At 34.5% G+C, this 14,342-nt stretch overlaps 1 protein-coding gene across 2 annotated transcripts in view; it reads left to right on the forward strand.

The window, feature by feature from the left end:
* The first annotated feature begins 11,454 nt into the window (after positions 1 to 11,454).
* LOC138319055 (calpain-B-like) overlaps positions 11,455 to 14,342 on the forward strand; it is a 32,049-nt gene continuing 29,161 nt past the window's right edge. Inside the window, exons 1-2 of one of the 2 annotated variants that reach the window (XM_069261957.1) lie at positions 11,455 to 11,935; positions 13,565 to 13,637. In XM_069261957.1, coding sequence (XP_069118058.1) covers positions 11,747 to 11,935; positions 13,565 to 13,637 — 262 coding nt within the window. In that variant the 5' untranslated portion in view covers positions 11,455 to 11,746. The remainder of the gene's footprint in view (positions 11,936 to 13,564; positions 13,638 to 14,342) is intronic. The other variant, XM_069261956.1, reaches the window with a different exon arrangement.

A 14,342-nucleotide genomic window follows, 5' to 3' on the forward strand; every position in this document is an offset into this window, starting at 1 on the left:
AATTGTTCAAATGAACAAACATACATGATGCCTTATAACCGTTAGTTAGAACACATAGATTATGCACTGTGACATTCTTGTGTTTTTAAGCCTTATACATGTTTTGATGAAAACATACCTTCTGAAATCACTTTACAAGTACTAATAATACTGTACAAATGTGAAAAGAAATTGTAGACAACAATATGGCTTCATGGTCTAACTCATTTCATTACACTGAAAATGTTAATATAATGGTACTGCCAAAATCATTTTCAGCTCTTATTTGTACATGTAAATTAAAACCTGTGGATTGAAAGTATTGTAATTCTCAAAATGTGGGTAACTGTTGGTGTTGAATAACATATTAAAAGCTCGTGTTGATTCGTGAGTATGAAAAATACGGCACATATAACTTAACACATACAGATAAGAGCTATAAATGAATTTTGGCAGTGCTGCCAAAAAATCATATTTACGTTTACACTGCAGTGGCATAAGTGCATATGGTCCGTCTGACCATGGGGACAAGTTGTCTAAAATTCCATTTCACATTTTTACAGTGTTATTCATAATTGTAAAGTGATTTCTGCAGATATGTTTTTATTAAAATATTCAAAAAGCATAAAAGCAAGAACCTTCAAAGTACATTTTTGTGTCGCCTGCAACGCAAGTACACTGCAGGTATCGCTATGTCGGTGTCGGCGGCGTCCGGAAAACGGTTTCCGTGCGATAACTTTAGTTTTATTGTCCGATTTCTACCACATTTGGTATATTGGTTTATATCTATGGGATCTTCGACGAGTCGATACTGGTCACAATCCGTCAATGTTTGCAAGAATTACGGGACTTTAAAATCGTCAAAACATAAATCCATGGTTTCCGATAGTTTTAGTATTAATTTTTCGATTCCAACCAAATTTGGTATAACGTTATTGCTTTATATAAATGAGATCTCGAATGGGTTTGATACTGCTCATAATCCGTTAATATTTGCAAGAGATACGGGACTTGAAAATCGTCAAAACAAATAATTCCTTTGATTTAACTCTACGTTATTGTTTTCTCAAGTTTTTTTTCCCAAGATAATTTGCTTTTCTGGCATGTGGACATCAAATTCACCTTATCATTTAACTATTTTCAACTGTAAGTAGCTATTTTTTATGTTTACTGCTGTGCAGGCGACACACCCACTTCCGTGGAATTCTTGTTTGTAACTAATATATGGCATCATAACGTTTGTTTGTGGCTAAGAATTAATTTATCAAACGTTTTGGTTTTCCATAGAATACCGAAGAACAAATATGACATATAACTTAAATTTGAATAACTTAATGAGATAATGTAATTAGGCATTAATTTCCATATTCTTTCTTACTTTTACAATAGAATAAATTGAGTAATGGCACATTGATACCTTAGCCAATATTTCCGCGAAAAACGTTCTAAATGTATGAGATCAAAATACTCTTCGTCTGACTCTTCCAGTCTAAGGAAATGTAGTCTCAAACTTCTAACCAATAAAAACGAGTGTAACATGAAATGCAATTTTAATAAATCCTACAAAAACACATTTATATGGATATAATGGATCCTACAAAAAATACAATAACATGGATAATATTGGATCATACAAATACAATAACATGGATATAAAAACACGCTCACCTCACATGTGTCGGCCAACGTTTTTGCCTTTTGAGTAACTGGTTCAAATTGTCATTTGTCCGTATTCGGGTTTTTTTCCCTACTTCCGTTAAAAAGGAATCGTATACTAAAATTATTCACATTTCCTGTGTAGCGTTCCGATAGTCCGTAGTTGTGTTTTTGGATCAAATAATTCTTGCATTTGAAGCTTTATAAAACTATTCCTCATGAAAACATAGCATGGCTCTTTATACAATACAAGCTTGTTTTCACTTTTAGGAAAGTCATTATGTATATTATTGGGCCATTCACAAAATGGCATTTCTTGAAAGGAAATTAATTTCTGACAACTGATGCGTCTGATGAAAGTACTGATTTGATATTTCTGAAATTCCATGTGAGTGTGTTTCTGAAGTTTCCAACTGTACATGTTCTTTTTATCGGCTGCCTAGAATGACAAACAACCATGATGATGTTGAAAGTTCACCATTCAGTTGGTTCCATTTCACCGAATGTATGCACAAAGATGGAATTTTTGCATTGCTTATAGTTTCGTGACACCTTATGGATGTTATTGTTGTCACCATAACTTGTAATACTTAGCTTTGGTGATTTGTTTGAAGTATTGGTCAGGAGGTATGGATGGTAGCGCTGTCTCCACCACTGGGAAGGAATGTCATTTTTCTGAAGTGAAGTTTCAACATACCTGTAACGCTCCCGTCTTTCCTGGTGTTATACCATAGGTGGAGAAACTAGCTGTTATGTTTTGTACTCATTAACACGGCACAGGGAAACGCCAAATTTAAACGTACCCAATTTTAACAACACTATTTTGATATATAAACGCAAAAATATCCCAATTTATGGTAGTAAACTATGTTTCTAGTCCTTCAATTGCAGGTAGGGGTTCTGAGCTTTCCTTTTGATAATATAAGACTCTTTCATATGTGGATATGAAGGATAGGGATATTCTACCCGAGGGTCACAAAATGTAGTAAAACCCGAGGCTTGCCGAGGGTTTTGCAACATTTTGTGATCCCGAGGGTAGAATATCCCTATCCTTCATATCCACTTATGAAAGAGTATTTTTCTTTCATACCACGACGTTTTACTGCAATTTTACAACTATAATATCCCGCCATTTTGAAATAAATTCGAAGAAATCCACGACTGGAAGTCAATTTCCATACATGAAAAATTACGTGATATTTTCAACACAAATTCCGTTGCTTGCATCTTTTGTAGTAAAACCAGTCAATTTTGTGAAAAAAATGTTAAAATTTTACCAAGGAAATAGAGATTTTGTTGACGCCGTGACGTCACGAGGCTTTATTGCATGGGTAGCCATGCAATACAGCCTCAGGCGACATGAGTGTATTGCCCTAGACCAGCCAGTATTACACGTGTAGGTATGAAAGAAAGGATTTTCTCTGATACCTTGGGGTGTAATACTGCCTGGTCTACAGTGACGTCGCTAACAGGAAATTAATGAATACGCAAATTAGAGTGCGAGTTTGGGGGGTCCGGGGTATCCCCTGGAAAAAAAATATTACGATTTAGAATGACTGAGAAGAGTTTTACGATGTACTTTGATGATTTTGCGAGCGCCGACGGCGCGAGATTTTGGTGTATGGGGGATCCGGGGGTCTCCTCCGGAAAATAAAGTACGATTTAGAATGGCAGAGATGAGTTTACGATGCCTTTTGTTTAATTTGCGAGCGCCGAAGGTTTGAGAGAGATTTTGGTGTTTCGGGGGTCCGGGGGTCTCCCCCCGGGAAAAAAATACGATTTAGAATGGATGAGATGAGTTTTACGATGGTCTCCCAGAGAAAACATATTACGATTTGGAATGGCTAGGATGAGTTTTACAATGTATTTTGATGATTTTAAAGCGTTCCCAACATGTTAATTTTTCGATTTTTAAGTTACCTGCATTTAGAAATGATAATTATGAGAGTCGTCATACATGTACCATTATGCAATCAGCTCGATCTGAACATACCTAATTCACACCATCGGCACATTGTTGTGTAACGCAAAATAATAATGAATTAATTGTCTTGCTAAGACATATAAACAAATTTCTTTTAAGAAACATTTTTCTAAATAATATAATTCCTTGATGGACATGTTTAGTCTAGTTCGTGTGTATTGTAATGTGTTTGAACATTACATGCTTGAACGTTTTAGGAAACGCGCCGCGCAGCGGAAAATTTTCTAAATTAAAGTACAAAATTGTGCAGGAGGACCATTTTTCTTTTCAAAATGTGCATTTTTAGAATATTTAATCATGGTCAAAAGGACGCAATTCGAGATGATTTCGTCGACCAGTCGCGATCGTTATTTAACTTTGATGATCAAATTGCCAATTTCATGAGCCAATATCTCTGCTATTTTGTATTATATGACCTTGGAACTCAAAACTATTATAGACATCGTTCCATAGTATATACCTACATGAATGTGCGAAAAATGGTCATTAAACAACAAATTGTAAATTCGCTGAGTTCCCGTGAAAATTATTCAAAGGCACGGACAAACATGTATGAAGCTTTATAAGCAGCCGTAACAAGACATATTTATGTACCATATTAGCTCTTGTCTTTACGCTTTATGTATGTTAAGATGAGAGCTTTTGTGAAAAATGTGTAAAATGACCGAAAAACTTGACGATTTAGCTACCTACTGGGTCTAGACAGTGCCCATCATTGTGGCTTAGTTGATGTTGTCTATTAAAGGTTTCTAAGTTCAAAAATATTATTTAAATTGCACTTTAATGGAACTGATGCAATAAAATCATCTGAATGGATCACTACCTGTCGTGTCTCTGGACTTTCAAACTTCAAAATTTATTAGTCTCCTTACAAAATACATTGTGTAGAGAAGCATGTTTACAACATTCAACAAATGCAACATAGAAGGAGCACAATAAATATAACTTTTTGTGAAACATAAATGTGCATTGAAGGGACCATTGTCTAAGATGGGTAAATAAGATATACTATATCTATAAATGTAATCTCAACCTTTTGTGCGATTAATGTGAAATAAAGCCGCCACTTTTGTATAAACAAGTTCTGTATATTTTATATGTGGTTATTAACACGTAACACTGCGCGTCTCAGTGGCGGCCAGATCTAACAGCATTCAAACAACGATGTATATGTTAATATTATGAAAACGTGAAAGCACATCTTTATTCAAAATGTTTGTCCTTATGCAATTCTATGCCTTTGGTTTCAGTAACTAGTAAGTAAGTTAAATGATGGTAAAAAAGACGCAACTCGAGATGATGTTGGCGACCGTTCGCAATCGTATTCATGCTTTATGTATGTTTAGATGAGAGAATATATGTAAAGGTCACTTTATAATTACTGATACCACTGTAAAAATGTAAAATAAAATAGCAGACCACAACTTAGCTTCATGGCAGGACCGTGTGTATTTATTCTACTGCACTGAAGTGGCATTTTGATATCATCATTTTTTTGGCAGTACATGTACCGCTAATATTAATTTTGAACTCTTATTTGACTTTGTAAAATTAAATCCTGTGCATTGTAAATATTGCAATTCTCAAAATGTTGGTAACTTTTGGTGGTGAATAACATATTAAAAGCTCTTCTTGTTTCATGAGTATGAAACTTACGACACATATAACTTGAACTATGTTGTGCTCTTGGGGCAAGATTTGACCATTGTGACCTTGAATTCATGTCAACGGAATTCGATTGTAAGCATATACATTTATAGCATACACGAGCTCAGCTGATGTTTCAAAGGCATTGCGTTAATGTAAAATGATATTTAAGCATATTAATCAACATTTTACTACCGTGACCTTCAAGAGTGATAAAGGTCATACATTAAAAACTTATTTTGACATTTGTCTATCATGATACAGACGTAATTGCATGTCTATGCGGCAATCGGTCTTTGATGTAAAGATGTTCTACAACAATTGTACTACTGTAGCATACGTGACTTGTATGACCTTGACTATAATTCTAATTTTAATCTGAATTCATTCAGGCACACATGTACGTCATAGGTGTTTGAAATATGAAATCTGTATAGTCGATTTTAATGACGTAAAAGAGTAACAAAGTTTTGGCGTAAAACTGCTGTAGACATCTGTCCATGCTATGTCAATACAAAATTCAAGCATGTATGTTAAGTATTAAAGGCGCTGAAATCTTGTGCATTTTTGGCGGGAAAACGACAAAATCGCAGTTTTTCAAAGTGCTTTATATCCGCCATTTTAAATGAGATGACCTTATAACTTGTCGTTATGTATTTCTGAGAACATGCTCTTTCATATCCAACTTAAAAAAACTTTCCAAATTTCGTTTTTGACATTTACTTGACCCCATAGCGAACTCTTGACCTTGACATAATCTCTGATAAAATGTAATGGAAAAATATCATGCGCTATGTCAGGATCTACCTGAATTATTAGACGGAGACGACGTACAGTGTACGGTTATGAAGTTATAAACGTTTAAACTTCGACAGACATGACAGACACTGCGTATAAAACAAACATACTTTCAGCTGATTTCATAAGGTCAGACAGAAAAACACACGAACAAATTAAATGTTTTTAAGCTATTTGACCCCTGTGACCTTGAATAAAGGTCAAGGTCATTCATTTGAATACACTTAATAGGCATGCATGCCACAGGCCCAATATCAGGTCTGTAGAACTCTTGGTTATTACGAAAAAGCTGTTTAAACATATTCCAGCCTATTTGACCTCTGTGACCTTAAATGAAGGTCAAGGTCATTTATTTGAACAAACAAACAGGATATGACAAGCCCAATATTAGGTCTCTAGGCCCATGTTATTAAGGTGAATTCGTTTAAAGAATTTGAGCTTTTTTACCACTGTGACATTGAATGAAGGTCAAGGTGAATGGAAAGCATAAGTTTTGTAGACATCTGTCCATGCTATGTCTATGCAACATTTCAAGCCAGTGGCGTCGCTAACAGGAAATTAATGTGCACGCAAAGTGGAGTTCGAGCGCCGAAGGCGCAAGAATACCGATGTTTTGGGGGTCCGATGGGTTGGCCCCCGGGAAAAAAATACGATTCTTAACGTGGTAATATTGCGAAGAAAAAATAACACAGAAACGGATAAATTATATTGCATTTTGAAAATTACCTATATTTAGAAATTCTTATTGTAAATATCGACAAAGGCGTGGATTTTTTTGTGTTTTTGGGGTCCCCACAGGAAAAAAATACGATTCAGAATGACTGAGATGAGTTTTACGACGTATTTTTATGATTTTAAAGGGTTTTTAGCGTGGTAATGTTGCGAAGAAAAAACACACACACTGAAACGGATTAATTCATATTGTAGATTGAAAATTACCTTTATTTAGAAATTCTAATTGGTAATGTCTCCATATCTGTATGCAAACATATGTTTACATTCTATTTTTGCCATGTCTTTGGTGATTTTCCTACTACTTGTACACTGCGATTAAATGGTAGAGCAATTTTGATAATTTTGTAAGAAAACAGAGATTTAATAGACATTCAAAGTACATATAAGTGGTGATACTCCTTTGGAACATTTGTATACATGAAAACGCATAGGACCCCATGAAAATGGAATGTACAAATGTATTCTTGATTTGCACACTTATTTTAAAGTGATACGACGAAGACTAGTCACATATCAAAGTTCATTGTAACAACATCCTCCTGGTTGTTTGCCAATCGAAAATGTCAATGACGATATCGACGTCTAAGGGCGTGTTATGGTGGAACGAAAATATAATTTTCCGATTGTATCTAATATAGTTTTACTATAATAGATACAATCAAAGAAATTTGCGTTGATAATATCACAGAATTTTCATGAATGTAGAATTGACTTGCAGTCGCGGTTTTCTTCAAACTTATCTTAAAATGGCGGATATCATTTAAAGCCGCATGATCCGTATCTTTCAGGGTCCGTAAAACAAACAATGACAAGATATAGCCCTAAAAAGTTATGAACTTTCCCAAAATTACAAGTCTAGAAAGTTAAGAGGTCCAAAGATATAAATATACAAAATTTCATTTTAGACTTATGCGCGGTCCGACAGAAAGTCAAAAGTTAACGCCTCCAAAGCTTAGAAATGCTACTTTGCGCATGTCCGGAAATAAAAGTTGTTTACCGCAATGGAGCGAGCTTTGCAGTGAAAGCTCGCTGGCTTAGCATCAACTGTTGATTCGAAGTGAATAAGGAAGTTATTTAAACTAAGAAATGTTGTGAATTGCTGAGAATATTATATGGAAACGAATTCGAGCTATGACAACAACTATGATTTGTGAATGATCTACCAAAACCACATAAACTGACTTCTCTTCGACTCTATAAGGTGAGTGGGGCCCCAAAGGGGTAACAGTTATATTCTATAAGTGTTTGGTCGCTTTTTGGAATTGGTACCGTAGTAAAATAGAGATTAGAAATCAGAAAAAGTGTTGATAAATTGGGAAACATATAACAGATTTAATCTTGGATTACAACAGAAGCATTAATAGAGTCGTATTATACGCGTTTCCTTAAAAGATGATCGCATACATGTAGCTACTGTTACAGGCTTACAGCGCCAGGAGTGTGATATCTTTTCCGATATCTATTTGTGTATTTATGTATATCAGTGATATATATCCTTTTACTGTATGCTATGGATATTACTTTATTAAAGAAGCCACTTTCAAACTTACTTCATTAGTGCTCGTGTGTGTAAAATTGTATTTTTTTTAGACTTACAGTCACTTAGTCACGTACTCGTTATCCTTTCTGCTGGTCTTAATTATATAAAATTCACACCAATACATCATAAGTGGGTTAAGTAAAGAATAGTAATTGACTTTTTTAAAATATGTATTATATATTATGTCCAATACATTTAGGCTACATAAATTCTGGCACTAATTAGTACCATTATTCTTCACATGAAAATGCCTAGACCCCTGTAATTCAAGAAATGACTAACCTAGTATCTAGTGAGGTTTGATTTTGATAAACGTGTTCAAAAAATGTGTAATTGTTATAAATTTGTGTTTGACAGAAAGCAATTGGAACTAGTTTGTTTTACATGTAGGCTTACACTGAAAGATAATGTACATGCATGTATACATTATTTATCTATGTACATAACTGACATTTACTCCATATTTTCTTTATAGAATGTATGGGACCTTCAACCAGATGACAGAAGTGCAAGATGTGATGGCAGCTCGCCCAAAAATAAAAGGGAAAAACAACTACATGTTTCTCTGAGATCAAAACTGACAGTAAAAAATAAAGCCTGTTTGTAATGTACCCATTATGAACCAGAAAGAAATTATTGTCAAGAAGGAAGGACAGAACAAACCTAGCATAATTCTTTACTATTATCACCAGGATATTTTCAAATTATTTATTTCTTCACACAAATGAAAAAAGGAATAATAATGATTATTGCATGTTTACATACCTAGTATGTATAGCTTTTGAATAATTTATATGGAACAAGGATGTAATTCCAATTTATGAAAAATTAAACCAATTAAAATAATATATGTCATTTATCTGAGTTGTTTAATTATGTTGTGTTCATTTTAGAAATGTTCAAATACAGAAAATAAATAGCAAACAAGACTGGAGCTAGATCAAAGGTTATTTGGGTCAAAAGTCAGTGTCAAATCTCAAGATTTTGGCTCTATAGATATACATATATCCCTATGTGTAATAAAAAAAAAATCTTGTTGTGTAATACACAGATTGCACATATATATAAGGATATCCATATATCTGTAGAGACAATAGCCTGTGATGCATGTTGTTAAATTGCATTATTCATTATTGACTATTTTAAGTTGCAAAGTTTTGATTGAATTAGAAAGGAATAGACTGACAATAACTTCTAATTAGTCCAGGTCAATCAAGGTCTACATGTACAAGCTCTTAGCAACTTCACTTAGTGTTTGGAGCAAGATCACACTAAAGGAATTAGGATTGCTTGAATATAAAACAATAAACTAACAAAATACAACTAATAAAGTTAGATTTTCCACTAGGTTAGACTATATACATACTAAAAAATGAATTTTACTGCAATTACTCTGATGACATGAGAATCACATGCTATGGTCAGCTTATTTACTACTGGATGCTATTTTGAACTCCAGTCATTTTTTATTGACTTCAAATTCAATCAATGTACAATATGTGTACATGTACACTATACAATGTATATGAATGTGCTATTTGTGCATGAATATGATTGTATAAGAAACACCTAGGTCTTTCATTATACATGTTTCTGATTCATTTGATTCAGAGGCAAATTCACGGCTGGACATCATATTATATGGTTCATTAACAAGCTATCATGTACATGTACATGTACATCACAAATTTAACTAAGGGAGCTGTCTTCATTATCTACACAGAAAATATATACATAATTGCATGTTAGACATTCAGAACTTTTAACACACATTAAACCGCCTTATTGCAACCTCAACCCCATTCTTTCTTTTATTTTTTTTTTAAATTTCTGTAATCCTTGAAATCATATAACCAAATGTTTATAGTTTCACCAGAAATTTATCATCATGTTTTTAACGAACATGGAGCTTTTCCAACATAAATATCAGAAATATACATACAATAACATGTATTAAGTTTTATACTCGTTTATGGCGGTACATGGTGATTTTTTAACTAATAGATATGTATACATGTATACACATATGATATTGAACAAAAATGCATATTATGTCAAGTTTGCTCTCCGTGCTTATTTTACTTGATTTATTATTATATTTCATTTGGACCTTTATAAAACAAGTTATATGGTTATCCAAGGCAAGTCAAATATCGTCTGAGATATTTATTTTAAAAAATATCACCAGAGATTTCCATGTAGATAACCATTTTTGTCTCTATCTAGTACGATGTGTCTTGTCTATTTCATTATTTATCAATACCATTATTTATATATCTGGTACATTTTTGTACAATTTATTATCTTGTCTAGTACGATGTATGGTATCGCAACACGTATTTTATACGAAGTTTAAATACCATTCCCACAAAAATCTCTCCGGTGGCCCCCGGAAATTAGGCAAAGCATAGTCAACCGATCGCCGTATTGTAAACACTCAAAATGACCGAATGGAAGTATTGTTTACACGACGATAATATATATATATTGTTCTGGGGGACTCTTTAACTTCATCACATAACAAAACATTCACTTGTTCATGATAAGTAACAAGTTCTTCCGTAGAAGTTCCTGCTAACATGAGCGACACACTTTTGACTGGGCAAGCCATTTCGTTTGGTCTGGAAAGTCACGTGATCGTGTACGATTGAAAATGAATATTCAAACACTCTGGATATCGAACTTTTAATCATTAATTTCTTTTGAACTCGGGACTTTTTGGGTGTGTAATTAGGGGAAAGTTGATAACTTTTTATAAGATATGTACCCTTATTTTCTTTTGTTGATTTACGGACACTGAAAGATACGGATTATGCGGCTTTAAGTAAAATTGCAATAAAACTTCGAAGTATGACAGAAAAATACCCTTTCATATGTGGATATGAAGGATAGGTTATAGGTCACGAAATGTTGTAAAACCGGCTTTCCGTGGAGGGGAGTATCCAAGGGTGCAATACTGGTTTTATTCGATGTAATACATGACTACCTGTGCAATATAACCTCGTGAAACTAGACTGGGTTTTCTATACAGAACACAAACACTGGGATTGGTGTTTATTGAAATATCACGTAATTTTCATGTATGGAGACTTGACTTGAATTCCAAATTAATCATAATTGTAAAATTGTGATAAAAAAGGTCGAGGTAGTGTGTGGCAAGCTTTGTATTTCACTTTACATAAAAACAACCAGTATTACACCCGTAGGTATGAGATAATATACGCTTTATTCTTGTGCATCGAGCAGGAAAAGTTATGTGGATCTGCAAGCTCAGTACACACCGATCCCTGATATACCTGGATATGTGCTTTGTAGTCAACTGTTGCGTACAGAGTTGTTAGGACGCATTTTGAACACTATTTGTAATTGGCATACATATCATCAGTTAATTTCAAGAAGACCTAATCATGTCCACGGTCAGTGCTGAGAAGCAGACACAGTCGTTTGCTGATTTTCTGAATCAGAATTATGACGAAATTAAGGCCAAATGTTTGGCAGAAGGTATTCTGTTTGAGGATCCAGAGTTTGAAGCCTGTGATGAATCCATGTACTTCAGCCAAAAACCAATTAGACCATTTGAGTGGAAACGTCCAACAGTAAGTATGCTTTTGCAAAATTCTTTCTAATAATATGTACACTTCCCATATACCGTTTGTTGTAGTTTAAGCTATTGCGATGGATGGTTCCAAACGTAAACAAACAACAAAATCAGAACTATAAATAATATCCAGATAGACTAGATGACACGGAGAAGAGTACAGATTGATTGAGGAAAAGGATTAAAAAGCATCAATTAAATAGAAAACATACTCAAATATCATACGTACTAAGTTTTTAAATGAGTAAACATGTAAACAGTTAGGTCTAATTTCCCATTCTGTTCCTCTTCCCCCAAGGATGTTTGTGGCCAAATTTGGTTACAATCCATGCAGAACTCTAGGACAAGTAGCGATTTATAGGATATACCTCTATTTACGCTATTGGGCCCCGCCCCTCCTGCCCCCGGGGAGTCAGAGCCAAAATTTATACAAGTTCTGTTCCCCTTTTGTCCTATGATGTTTGTGGCCAAATTTGGTAACAATCCATGCAGAACTCTAGGACAAGTAGCGATTTATAGGATTAACCTGTATTTTCCCTATCGGGCCCCGCACCTCCTGCCCCCGGGGGATCAGAGCCAAAATTTATACAAGTTCTGTTCCCCTTCCCTAAAGGATGTTTGTGGACAAATTTGGTTACAACCCATGCAGAACTCTAGGACAAGTAGCGATTTATAGGATTAACCTGTATTTCCCCTATTGGGCCCCGCCCCTCATGGCCCCGGGGAGTCAGAGCCAACATTTATACAAGTTCTGGTCCTCTTCCCCAAGGATGTTTGTGGCCAAATTTGGTTACAATCCATGCAGAACTTTATGACTAGTAGCGATTTAAAGGAAATGTTGACGGACGGACTGACGGACGACGGACGGACGGACGACGGACGGCGCGCCATGACTTAAGCTCACCGGCCCTTCGGGCCAGGTGAGCTAAAAACGAAGTATTAGAGCTAAAACAAACCAGGCATCGGTAGTATGTACATTTTAAGTATAAAGTCTATTACACTATTCAGAACAAATAGTTTTAAGCATACTTTTTGGGGAAAGTAATATTTTAGAAAAAGCCACATTAACCTATCCAAATAATTATTTACCGATGTGAGACGTTGACATGGATTATCGATAGCATTAAAGTGGCTTGTGAATTTTAAGGGGTTAAATCTTCAACTTCAAAATTCACGCTCAAAGTGAAGGTTTGACATACGTGTATATCAAAAATACTTCAGATCAGAAATAATATATATATATGGGCTACCCAGTACATGTTGTAGCTGTAATGATATCGACGATTGATCCAAACTACAAATAGATATATATAGCACCGTTCTTGACAATGGGTCAAGGGTTTAGTGGGAAAAAGTGATTTCTAAATATTCACTTCTGTCTTGTCTTAGGTCAAATCCTCTTTCTCTCGCCAAACACTGGACAAAAACAATGACTACAAAACAGAAACGAGACAATACAATGACACACACATTGACTACGTCACACAGGTAAACTGGACATACGTGCACAGGTATACAAACGAAACGAAAAAAGTAAAAACCAACCTGTTACATGTATAATGAATCATGTCCTGTTATTCGATGCTGTATATATTGATCCTTTTGAGGTGTATGCTACGTTTTACAGGAGATCTGTGAAAATCCCCAGTTCATTGACCAACATGGAGCAGGTAGATTCGATGTTCAGCAGGGAATGTTGGGTAAGTATCAGTGATCTAGATCACAGTGTCTTTGTCGCAAGTGAACATCATGACGATTCCTGTAAACTAGGGTTCGCACATAACTGTGGTATTTGGGAACTAAGGACTATTAACAAGGTTATATATAATATTATTAACATTATGTACATAAAAAGATCGCAGTCCCGATATCAAATGACATTGGTATGCATAAGGAAATTGGGGAGGGGGGATTCCTGTTGATTATCTCACGAATACCTGATTACATTTTGTTGCATTTTGGAGTAAATTCTTCTCTTATTAAATCCTTTATATTTATAACTCCCTCTTTATACCAATCTTCGTAGAAAACACTAGCATAGACCTAGCCTGTTGTCCAATCCACTATTGTTAAAAATGTAATACTTTTGTTGTTGACGATAAAATATTTTGAAATGAAAATATCAATCTTTAATGAAAATCGACTTTCTGTAAATAAGAAGTTTGTCATTATACCATACTGGGGTCTTCAGATAAACATCTTGATCATTCAAATTCTTTTCATTAGCCAAAAACATTTTTTTTCACAAATTTTCAAAACATCGAAATCAGGGTATGGAAAACCTTGTATAAAATTCCATTTGAACTTGCACAAGGTTCCTCAACTACACTTTTAAAAATTAAAATCACTAATTAGATCCCGGAAAAGTATAATTTGATCTCCAATTTGCAAAGTAATGTAATTAA

Source organism: Argopecten irradians, chromosome 3 (assembly GCF_041381155.1).
Source record: "Argopecten irradians isolate NY chromosome 3, Ai_NY, whole genome shotgun sequence".
Lineage (NCBI taxonomy): Eukaryota > Metazoa > Mollusca > Bivalvia > Pectinida > Pectinidae > Argopecten > Argopecten irradians.